Genomic DNA, 23,536 nt, shown 5'->3' on the forward strand with positions numbered 1-23,536 from the left:
TTAAATACAGATTTTTGTAATGTACCATAATTAGATACTGCACATGGGAAAGTTTTAAAAGTAAACCAGTAAAAATGAAAATGACTGCTCTGAGATGAGCACAGGACCCAAGTTTATTCTTCTCACAACAGAAAATGTCAGTGGATCTGGTATGTGGAAACTTTCTTCCAAACCAGTACTGACCCAGTGGCCCCATCGCAGGCAGAAGGGGAAATGTCCTGTGAAACAAGTTCTCTTCTGCATGGGACTTAAAGTAGGAATATTCTATTTTGGCAAAGTGGCATGGCTAACATTTTTAGAGATTCCAGTGTGAATAGCTTAATTTCAATTTCTTAAATTTCTTCTGAAGTTTCAGCTGGACCTGCTCATTTCACTGCCTGCTCTGGCAGTATATACTGCATAGCTGAGTATGCTGAAATGTTCCTCCAGTTCTTCCCATTTCATATGCACATTCAACCATGTATGTGCAGTGGCAAATACCATTTTCTTCAAGTACACAGGTATCTGTATGTAAACCAGGGTTTCCCTACATGGAGGCAATTGGAAAATATAAACAGATGAGTATCACTAAATATGGTCCATCTCACAACCACAGGACATGCATATAACAGAATCTTCACACCTGAGTAGCTGACAGCTTTCATTACTTTAGCCACTGAAACCAAGCATGGCCCAGATCATGCTTTAGTTTTATGTCAGCAAGATCTAGAGGGGAAAATAGAGGAAAAGGTGACACTCACATAGTTAAAACACAGGATCAAATCTGCTGGCTCAGCGCTGTGCAGGTCTGGCCACAAGCTCTCTCAGTCCTCAGCCTTCCATAGCCTTGACCACCATACTGGATTCTTCCCTTTTGCTGAAGGTTCACTTTAGTAGTCAACCCAGCAAAACAGAACACATAGGATGTAAAATTACTTTATAATATTTACAAAGAGCAGCCTTGCGGATAGGTCTTAATAACTTTTAGATTAGTTCAGAAATTATTATAAGAATCACTTTAGAGCCATGGAGGAGGTTTTAAAGTTGCTTTTTTCACTGTTCTTGGACATTTCTTAGTGCCTATCAAGGCCATAAACTTATCAAAAGAAAAAGAAATCACTTGACATCAAAGACTGCAAATCTCATCTGTCAGTTTAACAAAGCATGTGCACAGAGAAATCCATTAGATCTCTATCACAGAGAGTTTGGATTTTTTCTGAACACCAGTATGCTGAGCTAGAAAAGTGATTCCTTCTAAACCATTGGACTTTACATATTTCTGGCTCACAGAGAGTAGATTACCCATCATCCTTAATATGTTTCAACGAGAAGAACTAATTTTCTGTTAAAGTGCTTACAGTTGAATGCCCATCATAATGACCTTCAAATTGAACTGAAGTCTTAAGATTTTCCCAGTAAGTTCCTCAGAATCTGTGGAACAGCTTCTAACTCCACGCATCCTTTTTCCCTTTCTACATGACAGCTTCTAGACTCCCTTTTGTGTCATGAATACCCACAGGCTGTCTTCCACAGAACAAAAAGAGGCCATCATGATTATCATCTCTTAATAATGCAAAATTCCATGGGGATGCTCTAGTAGTCCTAATTGATTAACCCATAATCCATTTTCCACCTGATTCATTCTTACTGTAATATTAATAATTTTCTCAGTCTTGATCAAGTCAAACTGCACTGGTCAGGCACTCTCAGTCTACTCAGCAATAATCTGCCATTCAGAATCTACTCATGTATTTTTCAAGATAGTAAGCAGTCAAAAAGTTCACCTAACTGGCTGGAATTCAAACTGTGGACTGCATATTTCACCACTGTTTTCCTTTCTCCCATTATGATTATAGCGGATCACAGATGTATTTAGCTCAAATGGTCTTGCCTCTTTGTAAGGCTGACATGGGTCACAGGAAAACATACACACCACCCCCACACCACCGCCCGCCAAAAAAAAAAAAAAAAAAAAAAAAAAAAGACTGTTTTTCTCCAATGAGTTCTGGAACTTCAAGCCAGTGTCTTACCTCTGAGGAACCTGTGCATATGATAGGCATAACCTTAGACTATAAGGAGTCCCAGGCTATGATTTAGTAGCAGTGTTCCACATATTCTTACAAAGAAAAGGTAAATTTGCTGCTACCTTATGCACCATGTTTCACGGAGCTGCTGCTCCATGATAGCTTACTGCATGCAGGCTTTTATCTTCCCACGGGCACTTACGACAGAACAGGTCACACAAGGGAGGGGGAATGAAGGTGAGAGCCAAGTGCTTTCAAACAGTTACCTGCACTGTAGATGCCTAAAGACATTCCTCTACAGGCAAGGAAGTACCCCGGATGTTGCTCGAGCATCGCTAGTGCTGTAATAGCTGCAGTCTTGTAAAGCAGTGCTTGCTTCTGACTTCGTGTAGTACTTTGGATTGCTTTTCACCACCTCTTCTGCAGTCTTGCCTCTGTGCTTCTTCCCAGCATGGGATGCATTTTCCAGGGGGATTTAACTATAAGAGAGAGAATCTGGACTGCACAATTTTTTGCAAATGAAAGATAAAATCTCTAAGACTACTTGAGTGAGCTAGAGGAAATAAATGAATGAGATAGTGGGGACAAAAGTGAAACACCTACTTAACTGAAACCTCATTTCAGTCTTTTTCTCCGGTTAATTAAGTATTGAGGAAAATGGATGTAGAAAGAACATTTTAAAGCAATCAAACCAGCAATTTGAAAAGAGAACAACACTGCTCTCTGGCATCTGACAAAATAAGATATTTGACAGGGAACAATATGTGCAGTACTAGTTAATTGAGAGGCAAGGAGAAGAATAATCATAGCTGCATTACTGTATTTATAGAAGTATCTCCAGCGTACCACAGGGACGATGCAAATTTGTGGAATCCTCCTGCCTGCTACAGCAAGCCAGCAATGGCTTACATTCCCATCAACATTTTTACAATGTACCCTAGGCAGCAATGCAGAAATAGCAACTGTGGTGGCTGAAACCAGGAGACTTACCTTTAAAATGACTGTAATCCCACACTTTTCTCTGCTGATGAAGAGATATGGCATAAGAAATGAGTGGGGGAGAAATCTTCATTAAACTTTGCTCTGTCAACAGCATCCTTTGTTAGAGCCGTGCAACCCTTTACCAGTTCACACAGTAGGGGATATGGCTCTTCCAGCGTCAGTCCTACAACAGGTTAGGTTGTGCGTTTTTTCAAAGTGTCAGCATTAGAGCAAAGACAAGACTTTAGTTTGCCCACCTTTTAGTTCTGAACTGTAGCCATACACAGTGTGAACTCCATTCATGAACTTGTCTACATTTTGGAAGTCCTGGCAGAACTTTCAAGGCTATATTCTCTTTCCTGCAGTTGATTCACCAACCTTCCATTTTTTCCATGTCATTTTAGCACATTAAAATGATGCTTACAAGACAGACAGCATGCTGCTGTGTCAAAGAAGCCAGCATTGGGGATTGAGACACCTGAACAAACACATTGTATGGTACCCTTCCCAATCATACTAAAAACACTTTTTAAGGGTATGTGCAGTCAATAAGTTAGTAATTGTTACTTAGATTCTTTGATATAAACCAATACTTCCACATGTAACAGCCTGTCTCAGCAGAAGATTTGTTCATCTGAAGATAGTTTCACGAGCCAGACAACAAGCACTTAAATAAAAAAAGAGGTAAAAGAGCAGCTAAGCAGGTTAAACAAGGAGTTAACCAAGTTAAACAAGGAGTTAAACAAGTAGGAGATCTGGACATCACAAACCAGATTCTTTCTTTTGTAATTGCCCATAATAAATTGACAAGAAAAAAATCCAAAAGAATGAAGTATCAGTCATCTCCATTACTATTTTTAGCCTCCATGATCTGAATCTAAGTTAATTAAAAAGGATCAAAACTATGCTCCTCAGGAAAACAAAAATCTTCATTCACTCAATGCCAGTGAATGACTAAAGCCACACATATATTTAAAAATCAACAGTAGTACTGAAAACATTATTTTTCAGCGCAGGGTCAAAAGAATACAGAACATTTCCTTTTCTGTATAATGAAAAAAATCAAAGCAGTCCCCAACCACAATTAATAATTTCCCACTCCCCTGTTTTGCCTCAAAAAAACCCAAAAAAACAAAAAAACAAACCAAACCACAACCGGTAATCTGATGTGGATACACAGACTTAGTGAAAAAGGCAATCTTCCTTCACAACATCAGATGCATTTACACTGTATTTCATGTGGTACTCAGCAGGCCTTCTAAATAAAGGAACCCTGAAACACCATCCAGTACTGAGAACACTCACTACACTTTCATCTGTTTTATTTATGAAGCACAGTAGCGGAAAAGCAAAATACAGAAAGCTGCTGATTTTTCTGTGCACCCATCAATCAACAGTGCATTCACCTAAGTATTTCAACAGCTATGAATAGAGATCATGATTTGTCTACTGTTAAAAAAGCTTCCAGGAAGACAAATAAAACAATGCAAAAAGCTAAGCAGATTTAGCTATTTTATAGCTACGTCCTGTTAGAAAAAGTTCCATATAGTTTCTGCACTCTACACTGAAATAAGTGCTTGGGTGTGTCTGTGTGTCAGAGAATACACACACACACACATATATATAAGAGGAGATATGCCTATCTCCTGTCACTGGAACTATAGATACATTAGTTCATATTTTAAGCAAATCCACAACATTGCTTTTGAATACTGCTATTGCAATCTGCTTCCACAGTAGTCCACCATGTATTCAGTTGTTAACATCTTCAAAAAGCTCCAACAGCTGTTTTCAATTACTGATTTCTACAGAAAATTACTGGCAGCCTCATTGTAATTTGTGGCTATTTAGGATAAGGTAGCAAAAGCAGAGGGAGATGGAGTCATTTTAAGGGTTAGACAGCTGAAATCTCAAACAGCAGGAACAAGGATCAGGCAGCTGAAAACAGTTCTGGGACAAATTAGGAGTGTTCTCACCACAGAGGTGGCACCTGGACCATGGAGTGACACTACTTTCCCTAATGTACAGAGTGTGTACATCGTTGAGCTATATTTCCTTGTCTAAAAGGAACTAATCTGCAATGTATAGTACAAAGAAAATCCCCACTAGATGTGTGTCGCGCTTTTCTCTGTCATCGCCTTCAAGGTTTTAGGGCACTATAGGATTCTTGTCCAATACACATGCCTGAGACTAGACAGATTTGGATTCACCGTAGCTCCAGCTGGTATTTTGTTCCCTCTATTTAAAGCATATTAATTTGCATCAATTGTAGGGGACATCAACAAAATTAGTAAGCTGGATAGCAAGAACATGTTTCTTCTTTCAGCTCCATCCTTCCCTCCAACCACTCATTATTGGGCTGGCAGACTCTTCCGAGTGATCCTGCTGTGAGCCAACAAACATTAGCAATGGCAGCGCTGTGCCCGAGAGTGGAACTGCAATGCAACGCAGACCATATCCTGGAAGCCGATGCTTGAGAAAGTAGCACATGCCCATGTTCAATAAATGGCATTTCTCCTACTAAGGATTAATTTTAAAAAATTTTGTGCAAACGCTACCCAACTGGTAGTTGATTAGATTGTGGCTACGTCATGGGAAGCGCAGGGCTGTCTCAGGCCTGCCACTTTGTGCTGTTCCTGCGCTCGAGGCTTGGGGAACAGCTGAGTGGGCTGCAAGAAGTCAAGGCAGGATCTGACCTAGAAGCATTTTAGATTCTGACATACGAGAGATCAGTTCAAACGTTGGCCCTTAATAATAATCCTGGAAGACCAGCAGCCAAACAAATCTCCTTTTATGTTTTCATTTCATTACTAGGTAAAAAGGAGAAGCATAGTTCAAAGCCTGAAGAAAGAGTTGAACATCACAAACCAAGCAGACCCTTCCATCAGCTGTAAGGGCACACGGCAAAAGGACGCCAGCATTCCTGCAACATGCTTTTAACCTACAACTTTGGGCATTTCAGACAACATTCAAAATTAGTTAGGAGAGCAAACTAGATTTTACACCAATTACAATGTAAACCTTGGGCAAAGAAGAAAATGAAGAAGAGAACCAGCTAATGCATCTTCCTGTGATGTAACACAGCATCACTATGGCAACAATCAGATTAACATGCTAAGAACAATACCAGAGCACCAAAGATGGCATTTTTACAGGGACTTTCACAATCAGAATAGAAAGCCAGATACAAGTGTCCTTTCATTCATTACGGATAGCTGACACTGACAAAACACGTGCTATACAATCCTCTTACTAGGAATTCTGATGAGGCATTTTCATTTTTTCCTACTGCACACTTGACTTACAGATAGGTTGGAAATTAAGTTTTCCATACAGCATTCAAAACCCTACACAAATTGTGACCTGAAGTCTCATCAGTTTGCAATCGAATGTAGACTATTACATCCCATTTCCAAGTGATTTAGGTATTAATCTAAGTAACTTAAGATCTCTTGAAAATCTTAACCTATAGTAGCTCATATGCCAAAAAGCTAAGATTAGCTAGTACTACAATACATAGTAGTTACTGAAAAATAACAGGCATTGTAATCTTTCAAAATGCAAACATTTCACGCTTGCCAAAATCTAAAGGCTTATAAAATACAAATATGGCCGAGTTGGAAAATATGTAATTACTAAAGCCTCAATCCTTTCTTTTAGTGATGATATTTACTTACTTCTTTATAAAACGTAGTTGTTTAACTTTGTCTGGTTAAGATTAGACAGCTTGCTAAAGATAGATGTTTTTTCCACACTCTTCTCCAAGTGGGACACTTTTCAAGGCATCAGATTAAAATAGAAAAACAATGATTGGGATAAATAAAACACACCAGGTTTTTTTTTCTATTGTCCGCTACCAATGTGTTTTCACACCCATGCTTCTACCTCAAGAGAGTTAATTCTTAAAAAAATTGCTATAATGCCACACTTGATCCCTAAATAACTTGAAGATACAAAACCTTATCTGAAATAATTTAACTTCTATGAGCAGCTTTACTGGTATACTGACAGATGAGGCAATCAAAATGCATCCTTTAAGATGGGCCTCTTTCAGTCTCCCTGGAAGATGCCTCTAGACATAGCGCCACAAGAATTGTTTTAATTACCTGATAGTTGAGTTAATAAACAACTAGAGATGTTTAAGAAAAAGCCACAAAAAAAAAAAAAAAAAAAAAAAAGCTGATACAACCCCAACCATAGGTATATCTAGTTACTGAAGGATAGCTTGTGTATAGAGTTTTTATTTGTTTGAACTATATGGAATATTTTGGTTTGTGTTATTTTGTTAGACCTATTTGAGACAAATGCTGCATTTCTTTCAGGGTCTTTCAGTTAGACTGATGAGTAGATTATTTGTTCTCATAAACTGCATTCTAGCGGACAATGCTGTAGGCAAGGCAGAATAATGGTGTGTAGGTATATGTAAATAGAGAAAAACACTCTGCTTTGAGTGTAAAATTAACTCAACTTCAAGCAGAATCTTACCTTTGTATCATTAGAGAAGCACTTGTTCTACTTAGAAAGTTCAACCTGGAACAAAAATATTGTCTTTTATTTTAAGTTAATGAATCTTTTTCAATGTTATTACCTGCTTTTGTTGAAAGGAGAGACATCATCTTTCCAATAGAAGAACAACGTGCCTCTCTGCTTTGCAACTTGGAGTCTTAGGGCACTACTGCTCATGTACAGGAGCTTGATTTTCCTAATACCTGGCCTGGGTAGGCGAGCATAAGCAACATGAATTATTGGAAAGTAATTTCTGTTCAGTTGGATAATGACTGATTTAGTTGATGTCACCCTTTTCTTTGCACGGAATTGCTCTGAACTACTGAGCAAGCAAAATTAGACCTTTGAAATCCACAAGTACAAGCTTGTTGTGGTGAGCTTATTTGTAATGAATCATCCTAAATTCAAGTGCGCTATCATGAACTAGGCGGAGTTATTTTCTTATATTGATGATACTAGAATCTTAAATGCTATTTCCAAGTGAGTTACCTTCTTTTGGGATGTCAAATAGGACTTTTCTTGAATGAAAAGAGGCTAACTCAGGGCATTCTATACAGATATTTCTTGACACCTGACCATTTCTCCGACACATCCACTCTCATTACATCAGGTACAAGTCTGCAACAATTTTCATATAGAGTGACACATCTGAGGCCAAGCATTGCCAGGGCGAAGGGTGACCCACAGAGAAAACAGCAGACAGCACAGTTTGTTGTTACAGTGTCCTTTCTGGCCAGGTACCTAGCACCCACCCCCAGCTTGCTGAGGATTACTGGCTGGCCAAGGGCCATTTTGTAGAGGTGAAGATTAATGTTGTAAGACCTTTGACTATGGTCAAAGACAGTGCATACTGGGAAGTACACAGAGATAGATTGGCAGATGCTTAGTTTGAGAGAAAACAGACAGCCCTGTCTGGGTTTGTTCGGATCAGGTCTCACCCCGCCTTGCTCAATGTTATTCTATCTGGAAGAAGGTATACCAAGACACAGCACGCTGGATCTGTGCACTGAATGCAGCTTATATGTGGTTTTATATTTGGTTTTGCACTTACAAATGAAGTCACTGCTTTATTTTGAATCATCCAATAGTGTTTGCCTCATTTTTCCCAGAACCTAATATTTTTTTAGGTGAGTTTAGTTTCCATTTGTAAATCAACCCTTTGGTACAGAGAAAAAATGGCAACAATGAACTGCATGGCAACATGTAGTCCACTTTTTTTCCGATGGTTTAATTTTTTATCAGATTTATGAAGAAATGTTTACAGAAAATTCTACAGAAGATCAATTACATCTGTCAATTATCATTCCACAAGTTTGAGTGACTATTGGTATTAGTAAATATTCAAGAACAAGCTCTGCAGAATCCATATATCGTTAATAATTGGATAAGAGAAAATGCTGCCCTCCATATAGTTCTGATATTTGTTTGACAAGCTGGTTTTTGATTGTCAGTTATTCTGAGTTGTGATTAAGTCCACACAGGTTATTGCACCTTACAATTTTCTTTTTGCTCATCTTGCTCAGGTAGTCCTTGTTCATTTAGGGAATTTTTGGCTTTGTTCATCATACAACTTTCCCTAGTATTATCAGAGACGGTTTTTGTGGATTGCTTAAATGGGCAAAGTGGTGACCTTGAAGTAGATTCCATTGGTGGAAAAGCTGTTACTGCTTGGGATTGCTGTTCATCCTTTACCTGTAACACAAACGAAAATGTCTTGTTTTACTGGTAATGGAAAACTATATTAGCTTTCTGCAGCAGATCAAGAGACTCACTGCAGAAGACTAAATGTTGGGAATCTGTAAAAAACATATGCGTACATATTGAAAGGAGAAGAAAATATTTTGAAGACATTTGTCACTGAATATACAATACAGTGAGACTTGGTATCAATTGTTTTGGTGTGGTATAAGATGGAGTATCTGCTACACAGTTGGCAAGCTATTTGCTAGGAGCAAAAAGCTAAACCAGGAACAGACAGTGCACTTAATCTGTTTACTAATGTACCAGGTATTGTGTACTGAGATCTGTATTTCATTCTTCCTGTACATATTCTGCAAACATAAAAACATAGCTGTCACTTTTTTTGCTGACATCTGGACAGAAACCACAGCTTTCAGATTTTAACTGATGCGCAGTCAAAGCACTCAGTTTAAATTCTACATTAAATTCACATAGGAAAGTGAATAAATTTGCATATGAAAATGACATGGCACATTTTAAACACCTTGAGAAATTTGCAACAGTTTGAAACTGGGTGTCTGAAATGAAGTACATATAAGTACCTGTCAAAGAGAAGGAAACAAGGCTTATTTCACTTTTAAAATAAGACAAACAATTTACTCTATTAATATAGAGCACAAACCAACACATTTTTATGGTTTCAACAAGCAATGAAATGATACGACGAACAATTCCTCCAGAAATTCCCAGATGTACGTCACCTTGAAACAAACCAAACACATATATCCAGCGATGTCCAAGAGAGAAGGGCACAAAGTCCTGGAACCAATGACTTCTGCATATTTACATTTGGGGGAAAAAAAAGCCAACCCTGAAAACTTAATTTCTCCTATATAGTTGAAAGTAAGGAGTAGCCTGTCCTTAGACCTAGACAATACAAGCTTAGGCAAAGAGGAGGACTGTTTGGAAAATCCCTTCCCCAGTTAAATTAAAAACAATTTATTACTGATTACTTGTTATTTGCTGTAACCTTGACTATGGTCAGCAAGAGCCTACAACAAGCTTACATCATGCTGGCAGGTGATTACTACACAACTTTCTGCGGCCAAGGCTTCCCTTTTTTTTTTGCACTACTGAGTTGCTTTACAAGCAAGACCCTCCATTTGTTTCTAAAGTTACAGGAAAACATACATAAATGAGTGTAAATAAAATTTATTGGCATCACTTAATGAAACAGTAATAAAACACAGACTTCCAGGCAATGTTTGTAAGAAACAGCAAATTTTGGCAAGTAGGGTAATTAACCCTTGAAACAACATACAGGAATTCAGTGGATTCACTCTCACTTCAAAGTACAGATTTCCTATTGCTGTAGCTCAAAACAAATTATGGCTCTGATCTGACTCGTCTTCCCAATGGTGCTTTCTGGCCTTAAAACCTATATATCAGCTAAACTATGCGGCTCTTGCCTTTAGTTACTTTTGGTATCTTGCCAACATACTTTATGTGCTAACACAAAATAACTGCATTAAAAAAAAAAAAAGAACAACAAACCACACACCACACAAAACAAGACCACCAACCCAAAAGTCGTACTCTTGCTTTATGGCTTCACTTTTGTCTGTGCAGCAGACTCCACTGATTGCCAAAAGAATACTTTTGTGTAACCTGGCAAACCGGAAGAATTCTTATCTACTGGCATATTTCTATGTAGCCTTCATGTAAAGAAGTATCAATATATAATAATTATTCTTGCATTGCTCAGCTTGAGATAGCATGGTTAAAAACTTTGGAAGTGATTTCAGGCAAGAAAAGGTTTTTGCTGTCCTAAAGCTGGAACATTTTTCTATAATCTGCAAAGCATTTGCATCAGCTTAGAAAGAACACCTTATTCTGATGTACTGTGAAACATTCAGCAGTGGTTATATTACTGAAAATACTTGCAAAGTTAATGTAAACTTCAGTTACTAAACTTTTTTTAATAAAAATCAGCTTTCAAAACCTAACTCCGTAGTATTTATTTGTTTTGATAACCTTAAAATTGGGTAAACACTAATATTAAAGTCTAGTTTCTTTACCATCTAAATGTTCCCTATTTACGTGTTTAACAGCCTCTCAAATATCTGTAGTTATTTTATAGAATCTCGAATCTGGAATTCCAAGAACAGTTGTTAGCAGAAAACTTTAAGCCTCAACTCAGACTCCCAGAGGTTAAATTTTTTGCTGTTTACTTTTTCTGACACCTAAGAAACCACAATATAAGGAATATCTGCTCTTTAATATCCATTATAAGAAATTGAATATATACCTGTATTTAATTTACATTTCTCAACAGGCTTCCCTATGAAGTCAGAAATTACATCACAGGAACAATCTGCAGATTGCTAACATGGTCAAGACCTCTGTCATGTCTTAGCGATTCAGTATTTATGATCTTATCTTCATTGTATTGCTGAGAAATTAAAAGAATGATGATATGTCCTCAGACTTACTTGGCAAGATGAATACACTTAGTGAATGTATTAGTTTTCCCCATGGCTTTCATACCCAGATAAATTCTTTTAAGTTACCTTTTGTGGTTTGCTGCCACCAGGTGTCGAACTGGAGCGCTCACCAAGATTATCTCGTCCGCATTTTCTTACATCTTGTGTAGGCAAAGGCAATTTCTCACTGGGGGAAGCCAGTTGGGGACTGGTTCTTAGATTTAGGGTTGTTCTACGTAAAATGCAAGGCCTAACCTTTTCAGTGGGGATATCAGCAAACCCTGAAAAATAAACAGCTTCTATTAAAAACAGCTAAGTTACACTTTCTCAAATGGATCTTCTCTTTTTTCACAACAGGGATAAAAGTAGCTGATTAAAATAAATAATTTGTTCTATTGAAGAAGATGGACCAAAAAGATTGCTGAACAGATCTTGTGTATTCCAAAATTCATATGCAAGCCCTGGAAACTGTAGACAAGCAACAGCAGTAATTCTATAGCAAAGTTTTTCAAACGAGCGTTTGCCCTTTTCCTTTACAGGTACATTATTACCTGGAGAGTAATTTCAGTCTGAAAACACGTACTGGTTTTACTAGAATTCAATCAGAACACAATACTGTGACATGATATTCTTGATTTTTCATATTTTTCCTTGCATACAGTGTTATAGATTGTTTATTATCTCTCTATTTAGCCTAGAAATCAAGCATTAACTGGCACACATGTCCTCAGAACAGGTGTATTTCCAGAAAAATAATAATGCTGGTAAGAAAGTGAAATGCAAATAACATGTAGACTTAGAAATCCTGACTTCTGGGAGTGATGACTGAAGTTGAGGTGATTCAGTATCTCTATGGCTTGTCCTTTAATGATTGCAATTGCATTTATTATAAAGGGGTACTTAATGGTAGTTGAACATACAATGTATTTTTCGAGCCCAGATATGTGCAATCTTCTCAGTTACTTTCTGCTACAGTGAACCCTGTACGGAATATCAGGCTACCCAATTTCCTTGCATTCATAGCAAAATGAAATTGAACTCTCATGAAGATATTAATATATTACTGCTGTGGGCAAGACAGTTTCAACTCAGGGAATTTTGATCGATTTAATGTATTGCCAATTAACACACTTTTAATTACTGATTCTGGTACTGAAAGAAAGAAAAGCGCACAAATAAGCAAACACTTAGGGAAAACACCTCGGCTTCCCTCCAGACACCTCTCCTCCCCAGTTTCTGGTCTCCAATCGCCTTGCCACACACTACACCTCCACCTTCACTGAGGTGATGTGAGCACAGGAGATGAGGGTCAGATCCTGCTCCTCGTTCTTAACTCAATTGCTCAGGCATGGAGGAACCCACTGGCTGTAGTCCCTCTGGGGTTATACCTCCTTCTCAGTCTCCTCTCAGGCCCCCTTGGGCCACCCCCCAGCTCCTGCCCCTGCTCAGGCCACTACCACCTCCCTCAGCCCTGTGCCCTGCTCAGTACGATACTTTGCTTCAGCATTACTCCTGTCCCTCCAGCCCTGGCATTGTTTTTGCTTCATCTCAGCATTTACCACCCTTTCTTACTCACGTTTTCACAGAGACACACACACCCCTGACTGGTTCCATTGTGGCACATGGTTTTGTCCTTTGGAGCCAGATGGACCCAACCATATCCGGCACAGGCCAGCCCTGACCTCCTTCCTCAGAGTCCCCCTGCAGACCTCACCACCAACCGCTTGCCAGTCAGACCCCCCACAGCTAACTGCCTCTTTGACCTCATAAGGAGTAATACCGAAAGAACCGTGGGGCTATAGAGGGAGCAAACATGAGTCCATCACAGCTGGTACTCTAGAGTGCCAATGAGGCCTTTAAGATTAGATTCACTCCACATCTGTTCTACTGTAAGTTTCAGTGAATGGTTCAAATAATGCTTTTAAATGACTAGAGCAAGTCTTCTGTCAGCAAAACTTTGTTGCTGTTACATATCATATGCTTAGCCTCTAATACATGCATCACAAGAAACTACAAAGTTGTGACTGCCAGGACCATTTAACTCTTAGCAGAATGGTAGTTATTAGACCAACATAAAGGTGTTATGCTGGTCTAACACTACAGCTCCACAAACACTGACTTGGCACTAACTGGCACATCTCCCATTGACTGCTTTCACCTTCCATCATTGTCACCAAAAATGTTTGCATAGTCACCTACTCACCCAGAGTAAAACTAATTCAGCAAAACAAAAGAGGAAAAAACCCACCTGCTGCGCTCAGAGAATGTTTGCCATTATAAACCACTATAAATACCTTTTTTCACTACTTCTGGAAGCCTATCTGGCTCACTGTCCGTGTTCTCCTGAACCAACATATTTTGACAGATATCATCCTTCCTTTTTTTTTTGGATGAAGTCTCTGGCACAGGGGATCTTGGTTCTCCATTATCTTTCCTGTTGTCTTCATATCTCTGCCTTTTACTTGAAAGCTTAGTAGCATCTTCATCCAACCTCATCTCTTTGACAGACTGATTGCTCACTGTTAATAAGTTATCTGAATTCAGCAAAGGAGCACTGACAGCATCACTTGTTGGCTGTTTCAGTTGAGCACTCAACAAACTGACTTGTGTGTTTAACATCTCATTTGCTTCCTCTAGTTTATAATATTTAACAATTAGAGAGCAGTATTTTTCCAAGTTTTCATTTGCTTCTCTGGTTTTCATTTCTGTAGATTCCCGCAATTCTTCCAGTTTTAACTTAATTTCTTCTGTAATGGCATTCTCATCATCACCTTTCAAAGCAAAATATCATTATTCATAACTGACATAAAAAGAGAGGCATATATAAGAATTTATAATTCAATGGTCACACATCTTTTAATTATACATGTTCTATAACTGTGAAGCTATAAAAAAAAGACAGTGTATAACAAAATCAGTAATATGTTAGACATAATAATGTATTTGCTAAATAAAGAACAAACACGCAAAAATTTGAAAAGAAACCTTGACCATTGGGCAAGCATTTTCCCTGTCATTTTGTAACTTCTGAACACTGGAGTTTGTACGCCTAACTTTCTTTAAGTATCATTTACAATACAGTGCATCTCATGAGATGACCTAAAATATAAAGAACAAAGCATGAGAGTCGGAGGGGAAATCTTGCTGGAAAACAATAAAAGAACTTGCGCACAAACTTTAGTTATTAAGAAAAACACTCCCCTTCTTCCTTAAGTCACTTTTAAACACATAGATGTAATATTTATATTCATAATCCAGAGTTGCCTCTGATACTTTAAGAGAAAGAAGATGAATTAGATTTTGAAAATGTTTGACACACTTGCAGTTGTACTTTTTTATACTACATAAGAATCATGCTCTGTATTAGAGCTGCATATGCAAATGGGCATTTTAGGGAAAAAGAAAGTTTTACAAACTAATGCACTGCTAAGAAACCATTAAGATTGAATCTAGATTCAGTTACCTTCTTTCTTATACTTTGACACAGTTAGATTTTTCTTCTTTAATAGTTCGTCATGTTCAGCTAGTTGTTTCTGCAACATTTCCTTTTCCTGTTCCATCTGCTTACAGGATTTCATCCACAGCTGCACTTTACTGTGTGCAAATTCATTCGCCTTCTTTAGTTGAACTATAACGTTAATATTATCAGCCTACAAAATAAGAAATGTAGTTATTACACCAGAAACATAATTCTTCCATTTAAACATTACAACATCAAATGGAAGCTCAACTGTTCTGCAATATTTAGCTGTAGAGCATGGTTGTAATGTATACTTGTTTGCTTGTTTCCGTACAGCCTCATTATAGCAGGTCCTTTACTGCAAGAAACATGAAAGTCCTCTTACTAGATGGTTACCCGCAGGTGATTAACTCAGCAGAAAAACAAGAATTGAAAGACCAATAAGGGAGACCTATTCACTTGAGATATACCAACAAATTATGAATGTTCTGATTACTGATGTCAAGACTAGCATCCTACCTATGAGAAAGCTGTATGAACTCTGAGGCAGTACTCTTTTTTCCAGCTGTTATCACTTCACTGACATGGCGTAAGAAAGCGCTGCTTTCCAGGTAACAGATTTCAAACCAATACTCCAAATTTTAAAGTGCTCTCTCCTGGTCTGAGTCTCCTTTATTCTTCTTTTCATCTTAATGCATCTTATTACCACAGAGGCAAGATAATCCAGGCCTGCTTTGCACTCTAAATTCCAGCTCAGAAGTACTATTCTGAGCAGCAGCAGATCATTTCTTTCCACCCACTTCCACTCCTCTGGGCTGCTCCCTGCTCATCTGGTCTGGTACCAACCTGTGTGCAAATACCACACAGTGAGCACAGCTGGAAGCCTTGTATGCTACGTTTACACTACCATGGTTTAGTGGTGGACTTGGTAGTATTAGGTTAATGGTTGGACTGGATGATCTTAAAGGTCTTTTCCAACCTAAACGATTCTATGGGTACTGGTTTCTGTCACTGGCACATATCTTACTGTACTATATCGTTGGACTGCCGGTATTAAACAAGCTAACACCACAGTGGAGGGCCCTGTGGAATAAAGAACTGTTGAGCAAGATGAATGCATTGCAATTCAGTGTTTACTTGCAAGTAAATTGAATTGACTATGTTTCTTCAAGAGTGCATTTAGAGAGATACTCACTCCCAAAGTGGGACTACAGAGTTGGAGCCAGCCAAGCAGGACAAAAAAACCACCCAAATAAGAACAAAAAACCCCACCACACACACAACCAAAAAACCCACACCAAAAAGTAGATGAGAAAAATGCAGGGGAAATTAATACAGAAATTCAGTTATACAGACAGTTAAACTTCATCTGTGCTACTAGAAAGCAAACCAAGCACATCTAGAACTGTTCCCAGCTATCAGTTGTTCACAGTATGTAGAGCTCATATTCTATCATAACTGAGAACAGTTCTGGCATTTAGAGAATTACACTAGTTAATAATTGTAACGAGAATTCTATATAAAATGGAATTGATAAACTCTCAAGAATCAAGAGCAATGTATCAAGACTAATGCTTAAGACAGAACATGGTATCTTTTATCATCAAAGTAATTCGCACACAGAAAATAGAGGTACTGCAAAGTCTCTTTGAGCGTATTCTAACCACGTTATAATGCAGTTGCAACATTCAGTGTAGACAATAGATTGCTACGTTTAGTATCACATAAACCAATTCTAGGTGATCTCAGTGGTGGCATATGTAACAGAATTTTTCTAGTGTAGATCAATAGTAACAAGGTTTTCTCTGCGCTCTATATTCTTACAAGTGAAACAAAGGCTGTATCAAAGTCAAGCCAAAGCTCTGGAGCACTGGTTCCCAATCCTATGTTTATTTTACTCCAAGGTGCCTTGGGTCTCATGTAGTTGGCAATGCTTACATATTTTTCTCTTACCTTAGTTTTTACAAGTTCTCCTAAGGTTTGATTAAGGGAATTATTTAGTTTTTCTTTATTTGACTTCAAATGCTCAATTTCCAGTTTCTGTGAGCTGATAAACAGCTCCAGTGAATTCATCTTATCTTGATAGGCCTCAATTTCTGCTTCATTCTAGAGAAAGAAAATGTGTCTAATTACTATGATACTAAAAAGGACATTGAGTTGTATTTTAAAGATGTACCTAAAAGCATATCACAGCCCACAGGAATTCCATAGCAAACTCGCTTGGTATGTTTTCAGGAGTTTAAAATTGAAAGAGCAATTGATCTCAAGTATACATTTTGGATACCAAATTCTTGCTTCTAAGAAGTCTGCCATTAGAAAGCCCTTATATTTTACTATAACTTGCTCTTAAATTTACTGTGTATTCACAAGAATGAAAATTATTAAGAAATAATTATAGTAAATTGTTTGCCTGTGTCCTACTGGTCTCAAGTACATATTCATAGACAGATATTTCTGCAGAAAAGATGATGGCTTTTTGTGTGCAGCATGGCTGACATGCATTTCCAACAAATCTGCCCTTATATCCTGAAGTGGTTAATCTTTTTTCCCCATTCCTACCAAACCAAACATTTCCTGGACTAAAACATACTGTTGCTTTCCCTTTTTCAAATGTATAGTCCCAGATAAATTATATATACACTTAACACTTACTGAGTTCTGAGGTAAATTCACCTTTCACTGCTTGCTCTATGGAAAAGAGTTAATTTAACACTTACTGAGTTCCAAGGTAAGTATGTATAGAGTTTGGAAATATTGTTAGCAAAGACAATTTCTTTTGCAACAGGATCAGCAAAATTTTGTGAAATACATAGAATTTAATTAAAAACTTGCAGCACCATTCTTCCCATTTTTTGATTTACCTTTCGGTTTGCTTCTGTCAGAGCATCCTGATGCTCTTTCTCTGCTTGAAGTAGTCTGTCTTTGTATTCTGACATTTCTCTTTTCAATTCACTTTCTTTTTCTTGTAGTTCTTTCTGCACCATATCCAAACTCTTAGTCAGTTCATTTTTTTCTGACATAGTTAGATGCAGCTGAATCTGTAAACAGTGATAGCACATTCTTTGGTATTCGGAATTTTGTCCATGGAAAAACAGTTGACCCATTAAACTATTTGACTTTACATCTGAAGTGTCTTTGAATTTCCAAAATCAGCTTGGTAAGAAAAAAGTATTTAACAGTGGCTAAACACACTGTAATCAAAGAATGGAACACCTGAACACAAAAGGCAGGATAGGAGGCAAAGGAGGGTCTTCTAAAAAGAAACACTATGATATGAGGGGTACACGAGTGCAAGTTTGCCAACACTGTTAAATCAAGCAGCACTGCCAAAATCAAAGCTTACCCTCTCCAAACATTGTTCCCTCTGAGAGTCACTTGAAAGGTTAAGGGTCACTTTCCTCACCATCTTTAAGATGACAAAACTTTCTAAGCATTTTCATTTTGATCCACTTTTGTAACTGTACTTTTTGGACAGCTGGCCCATATTTCCATACAAGATTTCTGAAAGTTGCAGAAATCTCTTTTCTTTTCCCACTCAAAATCCTTGATGCCATAACAGAAACAAGCTCCTGGTTATAAAATTTCGTAAATAATGTTAGTAGGTCACAAGACCACTTAAGCTGGTTTAAACAGATATTACTCACAAATAAGGCCTACAGTTGCCTCGATGGTAAAACAGCCTCTAAGAATTAAATATGAACAAATTAAAAATAAAGACTCTAAAACTGATTCTTCCTTGACTTTGTCCTGAAAGTAGTTCAGCACTACTGAAACAGTGAAATTAGTTTAGTTTTAAAACAAACATGAGATGTTACATTTTTTATCTAACATCCTCAGTATGATGATTGAATGCCTGTAGTAGAGACAATTTCTTGGCACTGAAAGATTACTACATATCCACACCTGTGGCGTTTATGCCAAGAAAACATAGTTTTGATAGGAAGAGGGAAAAAACTATTAATTAATCATTCTGTCTCAGAAGAGAACATGAAATTTTTGGAAATTTTGAAGCAAGAAGCTCTGATACTGTACATTAGCACAGCTCCCTTGACCAGCCCCCACACATTTACTGTACTTGAACATGTGGCCTTGAACACAGAAATACTACACACGGAGTAACTAACTTTGTTCTTTTCTGAATGTTCTTGAATAAGTTGTATTTCTTCAGCAAGCTTGTTTCTTTCTGTGGTAAATTCTTCTTGTAATTTGGAAACCTTCTGTTCAGTATCACTTAGCTTGACTTGCAGCTCAGTACAACTTTCAGTCAGTTCATTTACCTGAAATTAAATTTTCCAGAATTATTTTTAACGCATGTGTCATGACCTCCAAAGAATTTTCTTGTATGCAACAAGCAGTTTTTAAGATGGGTTATTTTATTCCTGTAGCTGCTCCAACTCCAAGAGTCACAACAGGCTAATGCTGTTTTCACATGACAAGTGTCCAACTGTTCTTTCACTTTCTTTTGAGCTCCCAAAGTATTTATTCTTGATATGAAAACTCACTCAACCCAATACTGATTTGTCTGTCTGTTTTTTCTTCTACAGGAAAGAAGAATAGTTTTATCCTGCATTATTCAATTATTTAAACTTCTATGCCTATTTTCAAGCAACCTTCCCATTCATCCTAAACAAAACAATGTTGTGCTTTCCAGCTCTGTACCTTCAATGCAAACTCATGATTGCATTGAAAACATAATTCTAAAAATAGGAGGCTTACTGTAAAAGTCTGAGGTTAAAGTTATTTTAAGATATAATTTATCAAGGAAGTGATAAGCCCAGAGGACACTTTATCCTCATTTCTAAAAAGGGAACTCTACCGTAATGGAAGTGGTATTACCTTTTTACATAAAGTGCTTTTCTCACAAAGTGTAGATTCCAGTTCCTTCTCAAGGTCCTTATAAGACACTTTTAGAACATTCAGGATATCCGGAAAGGTTTCGTTATTAGAAAAATGTTGCTCTTTCAGCTTCAACTCAGCAATCAAATTCTGCAGCCTTTTTTTTTCCTGGTGCCAACATTCATACTCATGTTGCATGCGTGTCAGCTGTAAAGACAGCTCCTCTGTTTCTTTCACCTGCTTTTGAAGAGCACCATTTTCCTGCACCTTTTCATTGAGTTTTTGTTTACAATCCATCAATTCTTGAACAAGTAATTCCCTCGTTTGATCCAATTTGATATTTTCATGTTTTATTTCCTGACATTCCTGTAATAGCATTGTTTTATCTTGCTCAAGATGAGCCACCTGATTAATCAAGACTTGCTCTTTTGCTCTAGCATCTGCTTCCTTCTTGCAAGAAAACTCTAATTTCTCGCTTATATCTTTGAGCTCAGATTTCAGCAATACCACAGTATTTTCAAAGTCATCCTTGATTTGCATCTTTTCTTCCTCCTTTTCTTCTAACAGTTTTGCTGTAGTCAAATTTGAAGACTCTAGTTCAAGGATTCTTTCTTGCTTTTCTTTTAAATCTTTAGTCAAACACTCTTTTTGTGAGGTTAGGACATCAATTTCTAAGTTAAAACATTTCAGCTTTTCAGTCATCTCTTCCATCTCCATTGTTAATGTTTCTGCCTCTGATTTAGCAGTCTCCGACTGCATAATTGCATCTTCTAGATTTTTCTCCGACATCTCCAATTCTCTTTCAAGCCTCTCTATTTTATCCAGAAGAGAGTCAATTTTCCGTTCACTCTCTTTCAGCTTTTCAGCAATGTGGTGTTTTTTCTTCTCATCGGATTCAATTTTTACTTTCAGCTTCTCAATTCCGTATCGCATTTGGTCTACTTCTTTCTGTGCTGAGCTGAGTCTAGCAGCAAGTTCACCTTTTTCCATTAACAAGCCTTCCAAAGATCTGGAAAGCTTTGAATTTTCCATTTCTGATGAACTTAATTTACTCTGCGTCATTTCCAACTCTCTTACAATCAGCTCTCTCTCCTTCAAATCTGCTGCTTCGTTTTGGAGTTTTCCTTTTTCAAAGGTGAAAGACACAGCATCATTTTCCAAACTTTGCAGCTTCTGCAGAAGATGATCTTTTTCAGTTGATAATTGATTTACATCAGATTTTACAGTCTCAAGTAGATTTGTTTGTGTCCTCACTTCACCCTCTAACCTTCTAATGAATTCGGTAGAATCCACCTTAGCTGATTCTAGCTCTTTCAATTTCTCTTGTAGCTTCTGATACTTCTTATCCAGTTCTTTTTTATTTTCCGACAAAATACTCGGTTCTTGGCCAATATGGCTTCTCTCAGCTGTGCCTGAAACAAGGTGCTCTTGAAAGCTAGAAATAGTTTTCAGGTTAACTTCCCTCTCCCTTTCTAATTGCTGACATTTTGCCTGAAGCATTTCAATATCGTGCTCTATGAACAAGGCATGGTTCTCAATATTAACTTGCTCAGATTTTGGACTCCTCTGTTCATTTTCAGCTGCAAGAAATTGTTCATGACAATCTCTCTTGGTCATTTCTAGATCATCCAATGTGTCTGCTGCATTAGACAATCTAACTTTATATATCTCCAGCTCAGACTTTACATTCTCAGGTTCTTTTTCTAACGACACTACTCTGAGAGATAATTGCTGTTTATTGACAGAGGCTGATTCCAGTTTTTCCTTTATGTCACAGTTTTCTTCCTTAACAACTACACTAGCTTCCTCTAGTTCTGCAAAAGCTGCGCTCCTTGGAGTTAATTGTACATTCTGAAAGTTCAGCTCTGAGTTTAATTGATCAACTTTCATTAGTAAATCAGTATGTTTATGGCTTTCTTCTGTCTCATAGATCAACTTCAAATTTTCAGCAGGCTGTTGTTTTGCCACCTCCTGAAGCGTTTCAGTGGTTATTTGATTTTCATAGAAATTCCCTGCACTCAGAAACATACTACTATTGGAAAATGACAACGCACTGGCATGGTCTGAAAGGCTGGTTATTTTTTCTGACATATTTCTACACTCTGACAATGCACTGGCATGGTCTGAAGGGCTGGTTATTTTTTCTGACATATTTCTACACTCGTGTTCTCCAGAAATCTTCTCAGTATAATCTTCCATTAATCTTGCTTCAGTGGTCTCAGTTACATTTTCACACACAGAGGTATCTGCTACAGCCCTTTTCTCAATAGGGATTAGTTGAGGTTTATTGCTTTTCAGTGACGAGTTTGCAATAGGAACTCCCCGTTGATAAGGACTACTGTTTTCTTGTTCAGTGTTCTGCAAGGGTTAAGAATCAATCCGTTAAAAAAAAAAAGGAAAAGAAAAGGTATATATAAAGAAAAAAACAAGGGGAGTTTTAAAAGTTTTCTTAAACTACTAAAGCTCCTGTGAAAAATTGTTAGTATCACTAATGGGGGAAAAGTTTACTGCTCACTTTCTATTAGACACCAGAGAATCTTCAAGGGACACAAGCCCAAATCCTCAAACAATCCGTTTTCCAAACTACCACTGTCTGCCAGAGCTGGGCTTACATTTGGTGCCACCCGATGCTCTCATTTAAAACACTAAAAATTAGTAACTTCAAAACTTGAGGACTCAAAAAAAAGAACTGGGTCTGAAGGCAGCACCTGAATGATCTGTACCGAGTACTTAATCTTAAAAAAGCTCCAGCTATGAATGGTAAGGAACAGTATTTCTTTCTTCAAGTGTCTATGTATCAGTGTGGATGCTCTATGTGAATTGCAAGCAACACACGCAAGTGGAAGATTTCCTCCTCTGCAAGGAACAGCTGCTCAGTGTTGCACAGTTGGCCAAAAGGTAGAGCTTCAAGATGCTCTGACTGTGAGAGCAGTGTTAAACTTCTAATTTCTGAGTCTATGTTGACTGGCCACTGGAGGCCACTTGCACAGGACTTAATGGTCAAAACTGGAATTCTCACAAGCAGAAGATGCACATGTTAGATTTATTTTTAAGGGGAATTTAGACTAGTACACTGTATGCAAGAATTAAACCGGTTTTCCTCCATTCCGAGTGAAGTTTTGATTCTGACACTCCTTACAAGCAGCCGCCAAATCTAGTTCATGCCATCTACAGCACTGAAAAAAAGACAGCTGACTCGCAAATTTTTTGTTCCCTTAGGTGTTTTGAAGGAATTCAGGCTGGAATGAAAATTAACTGTTCTGCAACCAGCTCGTTCTGTTCTGCTGTTGACAGGATCGAAAGGAAGTAGAGGTGTGGAAGCAGTTCTAATTTGCTTGTCCCATGAAGGGACATGGGAAGTGTGTGCATCTTTAAACAACATTGTTAAATCAGAGATCTGAGCTTGTAAGCACAGTACAGACACATACAGTGCATGCACACCCACCAACACAGCAGGATCCACACTGACACAGACCTGAAGAAAAACCAAGAAAGTAGCACAAAGAATTACACAACTCTAATAGACTAAACGTGTTGGTTTTGTCATCATTTGTTATTTCTTATGATCCCTGTGATGCATAAACCAG

At 37.8% G+C, this 23,536-nt stretch overlaps 2 protein-coding genes across 2 annotated transcripts in view; one reads left to right on the plus strand and one right to left on the minus strand.

Annotated features, from left to right (window-relative positions):
* LOC142593208 (spermatogenesis-associated protein 7 homolog) overlaps positions 1 to 5,924 on the plus strand; it is a 39,468-nt gene extending 33,544 nt beyond the window's left edge. The window contains exon 11 of the mRNA XM_075706973.1: positions 5,799 to 5,924. Coding sequence (XP_075563088.1) covers positions 5,799 to 5,924 — 126 coding nt within the window. The remainder of the gene's footprint in view (positions 1 to 5,798) is intronic.
* Positions 5,925 to 8,972: 3,048 nt separating this feature from the next.
* The window catches only part of CENPF (centromere protein F), a 36,078-nt gene continuing 21,514 nt past the window's right edge, over positions 8,973 to 23,536 (minus strand). The window contains exons 10-18 of the mRNA XM_075706978.1: positions 22,064 to 22,307; positions 19,950 to 22,012; positions 19,238 to 19,390; positions 17,975 to 18,151; positions 17,067 to 17,219; positions 15,117 to 15,303; positions 13,948 to 14,424; positions 11,741 to 11,934; positions 8,973 to 9,182 (exon numbers count right to left, since the gene is read on the minus strand). Of these exons, the coding sequence (XP_075563093.1) occupies positions 8,973 to 9,182; positions 11,741 to 11,934; positions 13,948 to 14,424; positions 15,117 to 15,303; positions 17,067 to 17,219; positions 17,975 to 18,151; positions 19,238 to 19,390; positions 19,950 to 22,012; positions 22,064 to 22,307 (3,858 nt within the window). The remainder of the gene's footprint in view (positions 9,183 to 11,740; positions 11,935 to 13,947; positions 14,425 to 15,116; positions 15,304 to 17,066; positions 17,220 to 17,974; positions 18,152 to 19,237; positions 19,391 to 19,949; positions 22,013 to 22,063; positions 22,308 to 23,536) is intronic.

Source organism: Pelecanus crispus, chromosome 3, assembly GCF_030463565.1.
Source record: "Pelecanus crispus isolate bPelCri1 chromosome 3, bPelCri1.pri, whole genome shotgun sequence".
Lineage (NCBI taxonomy): Eukaryota > Metazoa > Chordata > Aves > Pelecaniformes > Pelecanidae > Pelecanus > Pelecanus crispus.